This window comes from Python bivittatus, unplaced genomic scaffold, assembly GCF_059951505.1.
Source record: "Python bivittatus isolate LINGU-HERP-01145 unplaced genomic scaffold, Pbiv_v1 ctg000480_np1212, whole genome shotgun sequence".
NCBI classification, from domain to species: domain Eukaryota; kingdom Metazoa; phylum Chordata; class Lepidosauria; order Squamata; family Pythonidae; genus Python; species Python bivittatus.
In genome coordinates this window covers 58,554,311-58,573,501 of record NW_028277075.1, presented here as the reverse complement: position 1 = coordinate 58,573,501, position 19,191 = coordinate 58,554,311, and the positions used below count along the sequence as shown (strand labels likewise).

General features: G+C 35.6%; 1 protein-coding gene across 7 annotated transcripts in view; it reads left to right on the top strand.

The window, feature by feature from the left end:
- ABCC8 (ATP binding cassette subfamily C member 8) overlaps positions 1-18,639 on the top strand; it is a 78,742-nt gene extending 60,103 nt beyond the window's left edge. For 4 of the 7 annotated variants that reach the window (XM_088146018.1, XM_088146014.1, XM_088146016.1 and 1 more), the window contains 14 exons: positions 640-806; positions 2,310-2,379; positions 4,736-4,893; positions 5,302-5,394; positions 8,387-8,489; positions 9,904-10,017; positions 10,328-10,448; positions 10,634-10,764; positions 11,938-12,016; positions 15,212-15,320; positions 16,003-16,106; positions 17,261-17,394; positions 17,549-17,611; positions 18,356-18,639. In XM_088146018.1, coding sequence (XP_088002144.1) covers positions 640-806; positions 2,310-2,379; positions 4,736-4,893; positions 5,302-5,394; positions 8,387-8,489; positions 9,904-10,017; positions 10,328-10,448; positions 10,634-10,764; positions 11,938-12,016; positions 15,212-15,320; positions 16,003-16,106; positions 17,261-17,394; positions 17,549-17,611; positions 18,356-18,493 — 1,584 coding nt within the window. In that variant the 3' untranslated portion in view covers positions 18,494-18,639. Of the gene's footprint in view, positions 1-639; positions 807-2,309; positions 2,380-4,735; positions 4,894-5,301; positions 5,395-8,386; positions 8,490-9,903; positions 10,018-10,314; positions 10,449-10,633; positions 10,765-11,937; positions 12,017-14,303; positions 14,489-15,211; positions 15,321-16,002; positions 16,107-17,260; positions 17,395-17,548; positions 17,612-18,355 lie in introns of those variants that run through there. The other 3 variants (XM_088146017.1, XR_015797093.1, XR_015797094.1) reach the window with 3 other exon arrangements.
- Positions 18,640-19,191: the final 552 nt, after the last annotated feature.

Genomic DNA, 19,191 nt, shown 5'->3' with positions numbered 1-19,191 from the left:
CAACTTCCCGGATACAGGGGAGCCATTAACCCACAGCCACTCCGTTTTGCCAGGGTTCAGCTGGAGCCTGTTGTTCCCCATCCAGACCCTCCCAGCCTTTCCATATTTCTTCTTCCCACCATCTTTTATTATAACTTCTCATAGCATGACTTCATCAAGATGAATTCTCTTCCTCTGTTTCACCAATTAAATACTTAATTTGATACTAGTATATCTCAGTGGCCAAGCTAAGCCTGGTTAGTATTTAGAAAGCAGACTATTAGCAAATACCACAACTGTAGGCCATGTAGAAGGGGAAAAAAATGCTAGCAATCCAAAACCACCTAGATATAGGTGCCAAGAAAGCATAGATATGTCAGTGAGGTCATCAGGACTTAAACTGGCTGCAAAGAAAACTTTATCTTTTCCTATTTTAATAAGAATGATTATAACATATTTTTAATCTCAGGCACCATCATATGTTTTATGAAAACTGAATTCTAAATGCTGAGTATTTTATTTTCACAACAATCAAGAAAAGATGAAGTTGGCTGGAAATGATGATCTGGTCTGACCAATACCATTTTAAGATAAGCCTGACATAGAATAATTAATTCTATAGTTTTCCAATAGTCTTTTTTTTACCTTCCTTTTTTTTAGGAATCCAAGTTTAGCCATTCTTCCTATTCAAAGATATTCAGCATTCTTGGTTGTGTTGGGATTATATTATGCCTTGTAACATCAATAGCAGTAGAATGGACTGGTTTAAAAGTTGCCAAGAAGCTCCATTGCAGTCTGCTGAATAAAATTATTTTGGCCCCTATGAGGTATTGTATTATATGAAACAAGAAAATGGAATGCTATGTTAATAAAGTTATGTGTAATTTTTAAATAATCTTAATGTTTAGTTATGCCCTAAATAATTATTTAGTTGCTAATTTAATTTCATTCTTTGTACATCCTGTAGAAATGTATTAGGAAAGTATACATTTTCCTGTCTCAGTGGACTCACGTTATAAAACAAACAATGACATGGGGAGTCTACATAACAACACTAATGATCTCATAATTCAATGTACCATGTTTATACGCTCCTTATTTACCACTTAATCTAATCAAGTTAATGCAATCAACATAATCAATATAGTCTGTAATTTTAATCCATCTCAATGTGTCTTTGCTCATCTTAGTCTATTCCTTTCTGTTATATTTTTCCTCATGGAATTGAATGGAAATCACTAGAGCCAATTATATATATATTTTCAGCTACTGAACTTCAAGAGAGAGATTGGAAGCAAATCGAATGAATACATTAAAAAGAGAGAATTTTATTTCAGCAGTAATACATATATACATACATACATTTCTTGTTATGTTCAAGAAGAAACATAAAGTGATAATAAAGTAGTATTTGTGATTGTTGAAATTAGAAATATATTCCAAATCCTTTATTTTTACTGAATAATATGGTATATCATGAAATTCATGTTTTGGTTGAGTTGCCCAGTCCCCCCCATTGGGGGGAGATGGGCAGGGGAGAAATTAAATAAATAAATAAATAAATAAATAAATTCCATTATTAGATAATCCATTTATGCTGGATATACAGTTATTATGTAAGCATTCAAAAGAAGTCCTTACAGAACTTCTAGAAGATAGTCAAGTCTAGAAGCTTGACTATCCAGTCTTCTTGGAAAGTTAGCATGACAGAAGGGCAATCAGATCTGGGCTGTATAACTCCTACTTGGCAGCAAAGAATTAGAGTTTTCTGTACCCTCTGCTACTGTCTAGTGGACATCCAGATTATTGCAGATGAGGTCTGGTTAGCTACAATGTCAGTAAGAAGAATTCTAAACCAGAATGCCATCTCTCTGGCTTGTTAAATTGTTTTCATGTTTGATATGAGTGAGAATTTAATGATAAAATAGTCCAGTCTTTAAACAAACTACACATTTAGACTGATTCTTGGAATGATACATTATTGTTATTTAATTAAAAGCAAGTATCATGCTAAATTTCTCTTTTATTCTTTCATTTTACTTAATCTCCAGTATTAATTTTTATTGTTCTTTATTTCTCTTAATACAAACTATTTTACTAATCATTTTCTTTCTCTAGCAATGATTCATAGTTGTAAAATGCAGTAATATTAGAATAACATAATCATCTGGAATTCTATAAAATTTATTGAAGGTGGGGTATTTTTTCATTAACTATTGCTAAATAAAATAATTTTACATACCTAGTCAAGAAAAACTGAAATACTGTATGCACAAATCAGTTTTTAATCGTCTTTCAATATCAAACTCTGCTTTTATTGTCTATTACAGATTTTTTGAAACAACACCTCTGGGAAGTATTTTGAACAGATTTTCAGCAGATTGTAACACTATTGATCAGGTACTTTAGAGACATATTCACTAATGATGGATTCTGATTTCTGTATTGAGTCTCAATACAAAAAAAAAAATAATGATTAGAATGCAAACCATACTCAGATCGTATTAGGACCATACAAATAACATTCATGTGGAATAATACTATCTATCTATCTATCTATCTATCTATCTATCTATCTATCTATCAGTATCACTGTCAGAACAAGGATATGTAACATTTCCATGAGGATATCTTCATTTTTTCTACTCAGAATGAGAAGTGAAAAACAGCAGTATCATACTATTCAGAAATAAATCCTGCTGAACTCCATGGATCTTATTTCTAAGTAAACATGTTTAGATGTTGTTGTAAATAGTGCAGCACATTCCTAAGTGGGGTCAGGGAGGTAAATGAAATAGCAACTCCTTCACTGCTTCCAAATCTGTAGCTGGTTAAAGATAGGATAAGCACAGAGTTAGTGGCTGACTTGCCTTTGGTTGCACTGCGCAGTGTTTTTTATGCCATCAGCTGTTTCAGGGACTGGCAAGAGAATCTCCTTCGACTTCTATGTCAAGTGAATATGCTCTGAATTTCGTGGATCCAGGACTGCCTCTCCCCAGTCTTTGGGCATCTCATTTGAGGGTTTTTTTGTTCTTTACTGTTCTTGGGGACCCATTTGCCTTCTGGCTTCAAAGCAGTCTCTCTGCTATTGGAGGAGGGCTTCTGAATATTGGCCAAGAAGGTTGCTTCATCCCTAGATTACTTTTTACATCCTGACTCCTAGGCAAAGTATTATTGTTGTAATTTTGTAATTTTAATTGATTTTAACAGTTGTGTAAACCGCCCAGAGTCATTCAACGAGATGCGTGGTGACAAATTTGATATATAAATAAATAAATAAATGCTTATTCTGCAATATGATCATGGCCATTTAAAATGTCATTCAACTGTCAGACATTACTTATGTGCAGCTTCTGTTTTAATGAAGTAGTTGGTACTGAGTTCAAGGAGTTGTCTCCCCAAAGATCTCCCAAGCAGGGTCTGTCTAGCTGCTATCCGATTCACATTAAATGAGCCTGCTACCAAACTTCCAGCCAGCATGGCAGGAGCTGTAAGGGGTGATTTCCATCCTCCCTTCTGGGGCTTCTGCTGAGAAAAGTATCTAACCTCTACTTATGAATAGACAATAGGATGAATCTTTCTGCATCCTGCAAGGCTTGCTCAGAGCTAGCAGTTTAGTATACAACAGATGATCAATCTCCTGAAAAATGCAGTACATAATCAAAGCACAGCATATGCTTAAACCAATTTTTCCCCACTCCCTTGGCAAAAAGTTGTTTCTGCACATAATCTCAAATAGCTGTGTTGTTGTTTTTTTAACTGTTTGATCCCTCCTTCTGGAGTAGTCTCCAATCCATTTCTCCTTTAATCTCTTCTAGCAGTGAAACTCCTCCAGCCAATTCACTGATGAAACTGCCAGTCTCTCTCTCTCCCCCCTCCCCCTCCCCCTTCCCCTCCCCTCCCCTCCCCCTCCCTCTCTCTCTCACCATGCATCGGCTGAGCTGCCTGGGAATTCTTCTGAATCCTTTGTCCCTCTGCCCTTGTTAGCTGCAGAAAGTAGAATCCCAGTTGGGCAAAGGGCTGCAGGGAGAAAAGCCTTTACCTCTTGCTCATTCAGTGGACATCTTTCTCTCTTCCCTAATTGAAAAGTTTGATTCTTAATCCCTTTATCTCATAGGCTTCTGCTGTCAAGCTAGCTTAACCTCTCCTTTTTCCACTTTTTCTTCGCCATGTCTCCAGGTTAAGATTCTTCTGCTCATCATCTTCCCTCTGCAGGTCCATGCATCCCTGTGCCTCTGGGTGTACCCACAGCTCCACAGCTTTTTATACCTTTCCTAACTCATCTGAGTTTCATTTCTTGCCTCTCTACTCTTTGGGAAAGTCTGCCTCCCTCCTAGAGGTCTTCAGTTCTGATTTCTTTCCTAATTCCAAGCTGCCTGACAACCAGCCATTTCATTTCTTCCTTAATCTCATTTCTCATCTGACTTCTTCCACATCTTTGCACCAGACGCTTAGCACCCAAATTAAGTCTCTTAATTCTCCTGGTGAACTCCTGCCTTTTTGCACCAGATTCATTTATTTCCAAATTCTACTGCAACCCATGAGGTTCCATATGCCTGAGTAATTGAGTTCTAAGTGCAGAGTTTCATAGAATCCACACTTATTTTGCTGAAAGGCCTAAAATAAAATATTCAAAGCGTGTGATATTTCATTTTGAACTAGAGAAGATCTAATGAATTGCTGATTTCAAAGGCTTAATTCAATCATATCACATTTAATATTTTTCTTTCTTTCTTGTATCTGTCTGTCTGTTTAGCATATCCCTGCCACCCTGGAGTGCCTGAGTCGTTCTACTTTGCTATGTTTATCAGCTCTTGCAGTGATTTCATATGTAACACCGGTGTTTCTCATAGCTCTCGTACCTCTTGCCATCATATGCTATTTCATCCAGAAATATTTTAGAGTAGCATCAAGGTAAGCATTCCAAAAGATGTTACCTTATGGAAAAAAAAAACCTGGTTTCTTTATATGAAGCTATTAAGTGTGTGTGTGTGTGTGTGTGTGTGTGTGTGTGTGTGTATTCCATCCATGTGTATATATATGAATCCATCTGAAAACAGAAATGAAAAAACAGTCACAACTGATCACCTTTGAGTTCATGAATATTCTGTTTTAAGATAATATCTTCTTGGAACCATGTATCTTATTTTTACCATTTTAATAGGGTCTCACTGTAGGATTACATTTCTGTGTCACTGAGTTAGATACTGTATTTTATGTTTATCTTTGCTTGAAAAATAGTCTACAGCACTTCTGAATTTCAAGTATTATCAGAAAAGTGGACGTTCTCACACATTTCTTACAAATTAATGTTTGCTTTAGGGATCTACAGCAGTTGGATGACAGTACGCAGCTTCCATTACTTTCTCACTTTTCAGAGACTGTGGAAGGGCTAACAACTATACGAGCATTCAGGTATTTTTTTAAAAAAATCTTCATTCTTCTGATGCTGCAAGAAATGTATTAGTTGTGTCCTAATTAATCAGCCTGATTTTATTACTGTATCGTGAGTTCTCCAGCTGTCCATAATTATAAAAACAGCCTGAAGTTACACTCTCAGAGAATACTTGATGATGAAAATGCTCTCTGGACATACATTCATTCTGATTATCTGCTTTTCTGATATGCCTATTGCTGCAATATTCTTTCAGCTATGAGAGTTATCAATATTCTGTGTCCCCACATGCTACTTGCTTTGTGTTCTTCATTGATTAGCAGCATCTAATGGGAAGGGCTGCAACTCCATAATGGAATGTATTGTTTACATGGGGGGGGGAGGAGGAAGAGGAGGAGGAGGAGGAAGACAAGATATCCCTGGCATTTCAGTCCAGATTGAACTGAGAAAGAAAACTTTTACTTCAATTTCTAGATAACTGCTGTCAATTAATCCTGCCAATATTGCCTAGGATAACTGGCTCAGTGATCTGATTCAGTATAGGCAGCTTGCAGTATTTCATTCATTTGTCTTGACTTCCCTGGTCAGGTCTGATTTATGCATTGTCATCTGTTCAGAGCATTTGTTCTTATATCCAGAAGAAAAAGAAATCAGTGGAGAAATGGGAGAGGGTTGTATCTTATGCAGACTTCCTTTCGAAATGTTTGAAAAACCATTGAGACATGTCCTGTGGGGCTCTACTGTGGCACAAATTGGTATTTGTGTTCAGGTTAATTATTCCACTAAATAAACTAAAGCCCCAAACTCCACAGTAACTTATTAAGAAGCAGCACTGAAGAAAGACATCAGGGATAGAATCTTGCCCAGAAACCCAAAATGCTGCTAAATAGCAATTGGGAGCAGTTAGTGATGAATAAGGATCCTCTTTGCCATCAGTGACTTTTTAACATCAAACTTGAATGGCTAGCACAGACCCCTGTCAGCACAGAACCAACTGACTGAAGCAATATGAGTCATTATGCAAAATTAAATCCCTGTTGCAGTTATGCCATTAGCTTAACAGTTAACCTGACACACCATGCATCACTGAAGGATACCATCAAATTGCTAAAAGACTAATCTTTTGGAGTCTAGAACAAAGTATTATCTTTAAATTATCCTCTGAGATAAAAAGTTTCTCTTTTTTACTAAAATATAATTCCATGACAGTTTAAACATTACATTTACAGTTTTTAAATTGAATTAAAAATTGCAGATAATTTAGCATGGGATAACACTGCTACTAATACAGGTAGTCCTCACTTATTGACTGCCTTGTTTAGGAACTGTTTGAAGTTATGATGGTGTAAAAAAAACAGTTTTGCAACCAATCCTCATATTTACGACCATTGCAGCATCCCATGGTCACATGACCACCATTTGTGGGCTTCCCAACTGGCTTGCAATAGAGTTAATAAAGAACTTGGAAGTAAAATTGCAAGTCGCAGTCACATGCTGTTTCACTTAACGACTGCAGTGACTCACTTAATGACTGGGAAGTGATGTCATAAATCCATCGTGGTCACGTGATTTTCTACTTAGCAACTGTAGCACTTAGCAATGGAGTTGCCAGTCCCAGTTGTGGTTGCTAAGTGAGGACTACCTGTATGATGTTGTAGATACTAGGAATAGGGAAAAATGTTGTTGCTTGTATCAAGTTAGCTATTAGCATGTTCTGTCCAGAACTCCCTTGTTTCATTAACCTGAGACAACATTTTTCTTGGGAGATTTTTAATATTTTGATTAACTATTTTTTTTGTTCAAATTAAATTGCACAGATGATGCTTCCTCTGTTTCAGCAACTGAATGGATTGTGAAATCGACGTTGTACATTTCAATTTAAAACTTAGGAACTGGAAAAAAAATCAGAAATGATGCAGTACATCTCCAGTACAAAATTCCAATTTCCACAAGTGCAGCATCCTACAGTATTTGACTATACTGAGTCATCATAGCATGCAAACTATTTTCAGTTTTATGAACTGGCTGAGTAGCAACAAAATTAGTTCTATATTTATGTTTTAATTACTATAATTATCACACATTTGTTAGGCTGCTGGAAATTGTCCCTGCTAATTAGCATTTTTTAATACTTATATGTTGACAAGAAAATTAAACCTACTGTTCCATTTTTTTTTAATTGTTGATTACTTTCTGTTTTTAATTTCTAGTTTTCCCCTTATGGGAAGAAGATAAAAATGCCCTTGTAAACAATAATGAAATCTGTATGCAGCTTTGTTGGGATAAATCATTTCCCTCATGCTACCTCCTTATTTAACTCATTGGGTTAAAATGTCCTCTCCAGATTTCAGACTTTGCCTTAAAATAAATTGCTGGTAGGGGCAGGTTAACCTGAATTCAAACTAATTGATACACTTCTAACCCAAAACGAACTAGACTTTTATCAGTTCCTGTATTTTATTTACCATCAAGCATCTGTGTGGAACTCAGCTATATTTAGACACTCTTTTCAGCTGCCTTACGTGCAGTAGAAGTGACATTTGAAGTTTGGATTCTAATCACTAAGCAAAGTACTCAGATATTGGGTTTCTAAAATTAGCTCAGTAATAAAAACAAGTTAAAGAGCTAGTTAGCACCTCTTCGCTTTATTTAACTTCATGCTAGCAGCTCCAAATTTCAATAGCTGCACATTTTTCAAATATATGCTAATAATTCACCAGCATTGCATGCTATTGCCAAATACCTAACCTCCTTTCTTTCCTCTTATATATGTAGTGTATAAATAAGTGCTGCATAAACCCAGCACTAATTTACTTATGACTAAATGAATGGTGAATAGCAGAGAAATAGAATTTAAAAATGCACTGGGCCAAATGATTATTTTAAATAGTGTGTCATATTTTCAAGACTGAATTAATGTAAATACTTTCAACACAAGAGACTTAAAACATCATAGTTCTTAAAATAACCACTGTGTTCATTTTTTTTTTTTTTTTTTTTACATATATAAAGGTATGAATCCCGGTTTAAGCAGAAGCTTCTTGAATATACGGATTCTAACAACATCGCTTCCCTTTTCCTTACAGCTGCCAATCGTTGGCTGGAAGTTCGGATGGCAAGTACCTTACTCTGGTGTAAAGTTATATAAATGCCCCCTACCCCAATCTTTTCTTTTTTCACAAGATTGTTCATTCTTATGATCTTATTTAGGATTGCCAATTGGCTTTAAACAGGATGCCTGTGTTCACTGTGCACTGCGCACTGTGTTGTGCAACTGTGAATACAGTTGCACAACCACCAGTATTCAGAAGCTAAAGGTCATTTCATTATTGTTTCTGTAGCCAGGAAATTCTTAACTGATTGAATTTAGTAAATCATTAAATTAAAGAAAGAAAAATCTGACAAGATTAAATTCTTCCTATGAAAAGAAGAAAAATGTTAATATATTTGTACATCATTCCTGTAAGTTCTTATTCATACATTACAGTGCTGTTTTATTATATTAACTGAAGCATATCATGCCAAAAGAACTAGAGTCAAAGAAAAATAATCCTCATTTAGCATGCTGCTATTTTTTCATGGTACTTACCTAGCTACTGGCCAAATGATCTTCGTTGGCTGCTACATTTTAAAAATTGCCCAGAAAATAAATATAACTTAAGATTTAGCTGGTGTTACTGAGCCTCTTTTTGGATTAGTTTCTTAACACAAATTATGAGGCTCTTCTGAATGATAACACACCAAGCTTTCTGATTTAGGTCATTGCATAGATGGCTTGTTTCTAACTCACTGGTCCTACTGGCTATGACTCAGGGCTTACGCTAAAAATCTGGAAAACATCAATTCTAAAATAATTTTTTCTAACAAATTCTGAATGAAGAAAAAAAATCATGAGAAACTCAATAGGGAAATAAGAGTTTACTAATACTGTTTTCCTTATTTAATCAGAAAATGGACATCCTTTCTGTCCTTTCTGACTTTCTTTGAACAACAGTAACATTATCAGTATAGAGTTTCCAAGACTCCTCTGTTCCTAACATGGTACATTTGTTAAAGAAGACTTTGATAAAAATTGATGTTGACACATTCCTTCACTGAGTTTTTAATTCAAAGACTTTGAACTAAGTAACATTTCCAAATAAATGAAAAAAAAATCATGATATGTATGGTATACTCTGGACATTTAAATGCTCGTAAACATATATTTCCTGACAGCAAGCAAAAGCGACACAAACAGAATTTATACAGCATTCTCAGTGCAATAAGAGCCATTGATATAGTATTCAACTGGCATTGGGGAAACCCCTGTTCAAATCCTTACTCAACCACAATTTTCATTGGGTTAACTTCTCTGGTTGTTCTCTCAGCCTAACTTAACTCAACAGTTGTTGCAAAGATAAAACAGGAAAAGAACTGGGTTCCCTACTTGCAGCTCCTTGTGGAAGGGCTAAGTAAAAATGCAATAAAGAATAAGAACCACAGTACTTTCTTGTGTGCTGGGATTATTTACATGCTTCTTATTTCTTTAGGAATATATTGGAGCATGCGTGGTGCTTATCGCAGCTGTTGCATCCATTACCAGTTCTCTACACAATAATCTCTCTTCAGGTCTTGTAGGTTTAGGATTAACCTATGCTCTGATGGTAAGTGAATTAAAGAAGAGAGGTTCCCTCCATTCAAAGGGATGCAACTTGTATTTTCTCCCCAAATACACAGCATATTGAATTAAGTTGCTTTGGCCAAGCAGTGCAGGTACACATACCCAATAATTTTATTCATATGAACAGCCTTATTGCTACAGGTTTGTATGGAAGAACTGCAAAATATTCAAATGTTTGCATCAGGAGAATTTTCCTTTTCTTTTGGGAGTGGATAATGGTGGATTGTCCTCAGAGGATCTTCTGTTTTACATGTGAGCTGCAAATACTAATCTTATTTAGGTATTTATTTTAGGTCTCTAATTACCTAAACTGGATGGTTCGCAATCTGGCTGACATGGAGCTTCAACTGGGGGCTGTGAAAAGACTCAATGGCCTTATAAAAACGGAGGCTGAAAATTATGAAGGGCTTCTTTGTGAGTATCTTGCATGACTTTCAGAAGAACTTGTTTCATTATTCTTAGTGAAGTGTTGGATTCTTAATAAAGATCATGTGTGCTGCCAATGGTTGATACATACATACATACATACATACATACATACATACATACATACATACATACATAGAAACAAACTTATGCTATTTGCTTTTGGGATATAGCTCCAGCGCAGATTCCTCAGAACTGGCCTGATCAAGGGGAGATTCAAATACAGAATCTGAGTGTCCGCTATGACAGTACTCTGAAGCCTGTGCTGAAACATGTCAGTGCCCACATCTCTCCAGGGCAAAAGGTAATACAGATATTTATCATGCAAACTGATGCCTTTAATTGTTAAATAAAACTTCATCCACCAGACAAAACAGATATTTCTTAATTATTCCAGAAATGTAATCCTTAGTTTAGAGAGAGAGACAGACAGACAGACAGATATTTTTGTTCCTTCAAGTCAATTTTGACTCCTGGCAACTGCCTGGACTTGTCCCTGCAGTCACCCAGTTGGCTTCATGTTCAAAGCAAGACTAGAATTCATAATCTGTCACTTTCCAACCTGGTGCCTTGACCTCTACACCAAATTGGCTTTTATTTTAGTAATAGTGTTTTAATAATATTTTAAAGTAATCCTATATAGAATGACTATATACAGTTATCTGAAGGTAAGCTCCATTGAACTCAGTGGAAGTAACTGCTGAGTAAACTTACATAGGATAGCTCTCCTAACTTTTAAAAAATGATTTTGAAACAATATTTTTCTTATAAAAGTGTTTTCTGCTGTGTATCCTTGGTATGCTTACTCAGAAGTAAGTCCTAGTGAATTCAGCAGCATATTTACTTTTAGGTAAATATGCATAGATCTATGGTCCTACAAGATACAATACTCAACATTACACATACTGTTTTAGGAAAAACCTTTGTTTTTCATTTAAGTTTTTTTTTTAATTAAAGTTTTAAAAATTAATCTCTCCCCTTTTTAAAAGCTTTCAAGCCATCCATTAACAATTTTTAAAAAATCACATGACATGCCATTTATATTTTGTTCTTAAATTTTCAGTACATTCTGATCACATTTTCAACTATGGGATGATATCTCATACAACAGGATTTTCTCTTCATCTCCTGGACCAGCTCTCCAAATTTGCAAAAGCAGAACTAGGGTCATTCTAGTCATGGATGAATAAAGTTGGATACAGTCTCCCCATTTTTGTCTCAGGAAATTATGATAAAATGGAATTTAAAAGAGTAAGACTGAAGTGCTACTTATTAATTAATGTAGAAAAAGATCCATCGTGCATATAGGTGCACCTTCTACAGTACATAATAATATTCCTAAGTGCAAAGTCACTTTTTAATAACTTCTCATCTTCAGAAGAATCTAACCTGCCAATGACAATGTTTCTACTGTTTGCTTTTAATACTATCCCCTGTACCATTCCTAGCACAGATATTTTTTCTTTCTGATTTGCAGATTGGAATATGTGGCAGGACGGGCAGTGGAAAATCATCTTTTTCTCTTGCCTTTTTTAGAATGGTTGATGCCTTTGAAGGTAATTCTGCACTAATAAAGTGTTAGAGGATCATCTCCCATTTTTGTTTTATTTATAGTAACATTGTTGTTTTTCTTTTGTAGCAAAGGGACCATCTGTCTTTTGCCCATTCCTACAACCTTGATATCTCAAGCAGACATAAAATATATTTTGTTCTGTCTATTTGCTTCCCCCAATCTCCATAAACTAGCAAGGGATTACTTCCTGAAGCAGACTTCAGATTTTGATTTCTGAATGTTAATTAATATTTTAGCATATTTATATGTCTAAATGTGGCCATATAACATTCCTGCATATTTCATTAGAATAATGGAATTGTAGGGATGGAAGAGGCAGCCTGATCCAACTCTCTGATCAGTGCAAAAATCTGGATAAATTCTTGTCCAGCCTCTCTTTAAATGCATTCAGTAAAGGAGAGAACATTCCACAGGAATTTTCCTACCTGAACGTCAGACCCACTGCCCTGTGTCATGCGTTCAGGAGTGATAAGAGAACAGGTCCCATTCTTCTTCTTTGTCACGCCCTTTTGGTTCTTGAAAATTGCTATCATATCTCCCCATCACCTTTTCTCAGGGTTTAACAAGTATCCCTCAGCCTCTGCTCCTAAGACATAGTTCCCTCCGCAGCCTCTTCGTCTTGCTCTGCATTTGCTTCACATGTCAGTATTTCAAGGACACAGTAACTTGAGGTGGGGGCCCGATCAATACAGAATATAGTGGAAAGAATTCTTCCTGTAATTTGGAAACTACTTCTATTTATGCAGCTTAAAATTGCATTTTCTTTCTAACTGGTATGTTAGATTTCTCACATTACATTATTATGTTCACCTTGTGATCAGTTACAGTTCCAAGTATTATTACCAAGCCTAATATCCTCTATTCTATACCTATGAATCTGATTTATTTTCCCTAAGTGAAGAAATTTCCTTTTGTCTCCACTAAATCTCATTGTTATTTTCATATACTTCTTTAACAATTAATATCACTACGAATTTTGTTTCTCTCTTTTAGCATATTAGCTCTCCCACCTGCAAATCTGACAGCATCCCTCTGCCTCATGCAGATTTTTAATGAAAATGCTGATGAGTACAAGGACTAAGCCTTCTGTCACCCCACTTGATCTCTATTTGATAGCAAATTACTGATCACCACTCTTTGAGTTTGGATTTTTAAGGCAGCTGGGAATTTAACTTATAGATATGCCAAACATCCAATATTTAACTAGTTTGTTAATCAGAATGTCATAGGGTTAGGTATTTACAGTTCAATCACTTTACAGTCTGCTCTAGAATTTAGAATCTCCCCAAGTTTTGGTATCAAACTGATTGGTCTGTACTTCCCTGGCTCTTGCTTTTCCCTTTACTGAAGATAGCGCTTGTATTTGCTTTCCTCTAGTCATCTGGTATTTCAAACCCTGGTCTTCTCAAAACTGATAGAGGTTGGACCAAATTCTTTACTACCCTAGGATGTAATCCTTCTAGCCTTGGGCATTTGTACTCCTTTGAGGTCAGTAGGCATTATCTGACTATATTAAGTTCAAGCTGGAATGCTGGTCCTTCAACAGCTATTTACAAATACATGGAGTAGTACATAGTCTCTTCTAGAGAAGAATGAGCCAAAATAGGACTTGGGTAAGACTGCCTTTTCTTTTGCTATTTTCACCGAAAGCTTGATATGCTATTCCTTTTATCTTGAATATATCTGAAGAAGCCCTTTTTTATTTTATTTGAACTACTGTAAACTCATCTGAGCTTTAGCTTTCTAGATGCTATCCCTACAAATCCAGACCAATTGTATGTGCTCCTTAGTGCCCTGTACCTCTTCCCACCTCCTAGGTGACATTTCTTTGTGCAGTCACATTGGTTTCTTATGACATCTTTCCATTTTTTCCCCTTTTTGGACCTGTCTGTAATTTTACTTTTAACATCTCCCTTTTTAAGAACTCCTGTATTGGGCTCTTTTTTCCATAAGCTTGTCCTGCTATGGAATCCTATTTATCATAGTTTATTCAATTTTACTTTTTAAAATTCCAAAGTATGTGTTTACATTTGGCTTCATTTCCCCTTTATATCTAGAATTTCAGGATCATGTGTTCAGTTTCTCCCTATTTTCCTTTCACTTTGTCTACTAGGTCTTACCTGTTAGTTAAAATCAAGTTGAGGCTAGCTGATTCACATATCCCTTCCTTTAACTGCTGGTGGAGAAAGTTGCCAGGAATTTTCTGGTAGGATCATGCTTGAGCCATCACTAATTAGACCCATCACTAATACTTCATGCTTTTTTTAAAGATCTGCAATTCACTTTTGGAAAACATCATCCACATCTCCTCCTTGGCTGTATAAAGCTTTTAAAAGAAGGTATTTACAGCAGACAGTCTCATGTGAAGCATGTTCTATCAAAGCAAAGCAACCACATCATTTCCAAGTTTCATCCAGCTGTTTCAGAAACTGGTCTCAGCTCTTTCCATGCGCAGGTGCATACACAGCCATTGAGTCTGACTTCTTTCCTAATGGGCAAGATTAACAATACTGTAGTGCTGCTTTTATTACTTCATCCACTTATTTAAATCCTCTGTTGTTAACAAGGTCATGACGTTCATTCAGCTTTGGATCCATCTCTGGTATTTCTATCCTGAAAATCTTGGTTTTAATTTGCTTAAAAATATATTTTTTCACCCTTCAGATGCTTATACATAAATAATGCAAGCATCAGTGTTTTGAGGATTAAAAAACCAACAGCAACAACCTTGGATCACCATCCAGTTTAAATGATGTTTTTCAAGTTGCACTGATCTAAATCTGAATTTTCTGTCTCTGAGACTTAACAGGCTTTAAAAACTTTTAATTTGGCTGGATCATGCATTGCTTTATATTAGACTACCTATAGTTCTCTAGGTTAAGGGTATGTCATGCTTCCATTTCTCTAAGGTTTTTTTATTATTGTTATTAATAGGGCACAAAAAATACTATAACTTCCTGGCCTTGTATATTGAATTATTCTCAGTGGGATAAAGAGTAATCAAAGTAATTATAGTTATAACAGCATCCCATGTTAACTGAATGAACTATAGTTCTGTGGCATGTATTACCACAGTAATTTTACACTTTACACTTTTACCATCAGTGTAACTTCATGTCATTAGAAAATTTGTTTAATAGTATTAACTCCGGTGTTTTTTTTAAAAAAACAACAACAGGAAGGATCATTATAGATGGCATAGACATTGCCAAGCTTCCTTTACAAACTCTGAGATCCAGATTGTCAATTATTCTCCAAGACCCCATTTTGTTCAGTGGCACAATCAGGTAAGTGTTCCAATGATCAGGTTCAGTGATCTAATTTTCCCAGTTTAGATAAAGAATGATATGCAAAAGCATAGCTGAATGCTGGTGGGAGTTGCTCTTCCATTAATCTCAATACATAAAGAAGAATATGAAGGAAATAGAAGATTTTAATGCTTTGATGCCTTTTTGGTTGGGACTGTTGAAATTTATTTTAAATGATGTTCTTTTTGGATTTTACTGTAAGAATATGAGACTAATTGTTTCCTGTGCTTATCTGTATGCATATACATAATTTATAATACAGGATGAAAGAGCTATTTATTCATATTGTTTACTTTCCTATCCAAGCAGCTTCTACCGTCTTTTGACCAAACTTTTTGTTCCTTAAGTGCCTCTTTGTCAGTGCTACGTGTTTATTATTGTGTGTGTTTTAATGAATGTATTCCTTCATTCGATGTTGTTGTTCTGCCTTAGTTTTTTATTAATTGTAACCCACTACAACTCCTCCAGATATGGGCATTTATCTATATGGTGACTATATAGCCACATTAAAAAAAATGTTTCATTTGCTGGACCAGTATCTTCCATTTTAAATTAAAAAGTAAGACATACCAGCCATAATAATACATTGTGCTCACTATGGATTAACAAAAAAGCAGATGAGTTTGAGTCTTTTTAGTCATTTTTATTTTTATTTTTGCAGATTTAACTTGGATCCAGAAAAGAAGTGCACTGACAGCACCTTGTGGGAAGCTTTGGAAATAGCACAGCTGAAACACGTGGTGAAAGCTTTACCTGGGGGGCTAGGTAATGATTCCTTTAACTGTGGAGAGATCAGCCCTTTAAAAATGTCTACCTGAATTTTAGCTGTTTCGGCCAGAGAGCACAATGCTAAATGTATTTATAATTTGCTCATTTTCTTTGGAAATTGTTCTTCCTCCAGAAAATGTTTCATGCTATAGATATAATTTCAGAGTAATAAAGTCGAGTGATCAGATTATATTCTCAAAGTCTGGCTATGCTAGCATTTTTCAGTTTTGTCTCAAGGTTTACTATTTGGAGGGGTCCACTATAATTCCTAAAGGAAGAAGCCTCATAGTTGAAGAGCTGCTGTCAAGAAGGCCCTGTCTCAAGTCCTCACACCATAGGCCATTCCCACTCTTAAGTACTGGGGCTCAAAAGCACTTAGAGTGTAGTGCTCAAGGATCAATGCATTCAGTGGCACCTGGTAGCTCATAGGCAATTACCATGTGTTGAATTGGACCTGGGAGATTGTAGGTAGCCAGGTTTGAGGTTCAGGGTCACATTTCCCTTTAGCTGCCCCTTAGATTCCCGGAAACTATGACTGCAAAAGCTTTCAGACTGTTCTGAAGCTTAGACCCATGTAGAATGCACAGCAGCCACCTAATTATAATGTTATTGGGGCATGAAATCCCCTACTTGCACTTTGTCTTGTCATGATGCAATGGGACTACAATATCCTCAGTGAGGCAGGAAGCAGTGAGGTGAAGTCTATTACTGCATCCCAAGCCTGTCAGGTCATCTGAAGTTAACCGGATTTTTGGAGTTCAATTCTCCTTCCGATATGCCAACGTAAGACAGAAATGAGAGAGACACTTGCAGGGGTGGGTGGAAAACAAAGCAAAGGAGGCAAAGCAGATCATTGTAATCTCAATCCCTGGTCATGTGTCTGTTAGGTGTGGTTTTGCATGCTGGTAAAAGTGATTTGTAACTGTACAAATAGCGCAATTGTGTGTGTACATACAATTGAAGGAGAGAGAAATGGGATACATGAATTTGGCAGTTAAATGGAAGTGGCATATTCAGGAATACAGGATTGCATAATATAAGTAATGATTATGTATGAGAAAGTGAGACTTAGAATGGTGAATTGGTAAAATAAGGAAAATATTCATGAGTTTTCATATGTCTCCCCCTCTCTAAATATTTGTTTTAATCAGATGCAATAGTCACAGAAGGTGGAGAAAATTTCAGCCAAGGGCAAAGACAGCTGTTCTGCTTAGCCAGGGCATTTGTACGGAAAACGAGTATCTTAATAATGGATGAAGCCACAGCATCTATTGACATGGCAACTGTAAGTTCAATGTGTCAAACATTCCTGACAAATGACATAATGGTTTTGATAAGGAGGCAAAATTCTTTACTAATTAGCTAAATTATGCCCAATGTTTCCATGTATATAAGTGAGACAATTAATTAATATAAATATTTGTTGCCTGCTTATGTAGGAAAACATTCTTCAGAAGGTTGCAATGACTGCCTTTGCTGATCGTACAGTGGTGACCATTGCAGTAAGTATATTGTATGTTACTGTTGAGATGTTACTGATTTGTAACACTGGACCTGTTATTTCCTGCTTCAAAAGTAGTATCCACTTAGAGTTTTTATTTCAGTTCAATTTATATTTATATAGTTGATAAATATAGTTGATATGACACCTGCATATCAACAAGGAACCAAATTGTCCATAATTCTCTGTAATTGGACAGAGCCAGTTGAATGTGGCTGATTGACTTTATACCTCCCTTTTCAATACAATTAATCAAATAATATAAAGTCAATAAGTAAATTAATAATAAAATGAAAACAGAATTAGCATAATATGGTAGAGCTAAAACCTATCTTGCTTCTTAACAATTTCTCTATGGTGGTGAAATGCTTGATCTGGAATGCATTGGGAGAATGAGTTAATGTGGGACAATTTCTAGTCCTGTACCCTCGACTTTGTGCTCAGAAGCAAACTTTCGCCAGTGAAAACAAAACAGGTATAATATTCTCTGTGAAGTAGGTTTGTTGTGTGGTTGGATGAGAATGGAGTGATAACAACTTACATGCCAGCATGTAGAATAATTTCAGCCAAAATTGTATATATTTTTTTCTGAAATGTGTATTTTGAATAGAATAAAACAATGAACATTCTGTTTGGGAGTTATGGGAACTGTAGTCCAACATATTTGGAAGGAGAAAACTTTGTTTCTTTCAGAGATAATTAGATGTGGTAATTAAAATTTTCATCCTGTCTATTTGTTTTCCAGCACCGGGTGCACACTATTCTAAATGCTGATATGATTATTGTCATGAAGAGAGGAGTTATTTTGGAATATGACAAGCCAGAAGCTCTGCTAGAAAAAGAAGACAGTGTGTTTGCTTCTTTTGTTCAAGCTGACAAGTAGATATAGTATAAATGATTAAATGATTTGAAAGGGCAATTTTATTATCTATTTTCTAATTATGTAAAATATCTGTAAATAAAAATAATTATTTAATAATAAAAAGCTTAGTCTATCAGTTCTTGAAAAATAAAGTACAATTGCTTTACCTTTTAAGTGTGAATATCTTACTTTTCCAGTACGAGCTATTAAGTTATATTTTTTTCTTTTATACTGATTTATCCCCAAGTTTCATAATGAATTGACTTAAAAATTAAAAAAGAAATAAAATCAAGTTTGTATGATGAGATATTTAAATTAAGGCCCCACCAGATGTCAGAATTTGACACCTTAGGGTAACAACCTTACATTAAGCCATGCCTTTCTCTAATAGGCAAAAGCTACACCAGCAAAATAGTTCCCTAACTGCACTTCCTTATCTACATTTGAACATCATGTGGATATGGAATAGATGTTGACAGGGTAATAGAGAATGTTAACATAAAACCATTTACCAAATTATGGAGACTCCAAGCCAGTGGCAGCTTTACTGGTGAAAACTAGTCAAATGAAAATATAATGCAAAACCTGATGTATAGAAGCAGGCATAATACACCAAAAACTAAGCAATTAGCTCTAATTAACAATACAGGCTCTGGTTATCATTGTCAAAGATGCACTCTACTGCTTACTAAAGTCTTTGCATAATTGACCACTGGTAA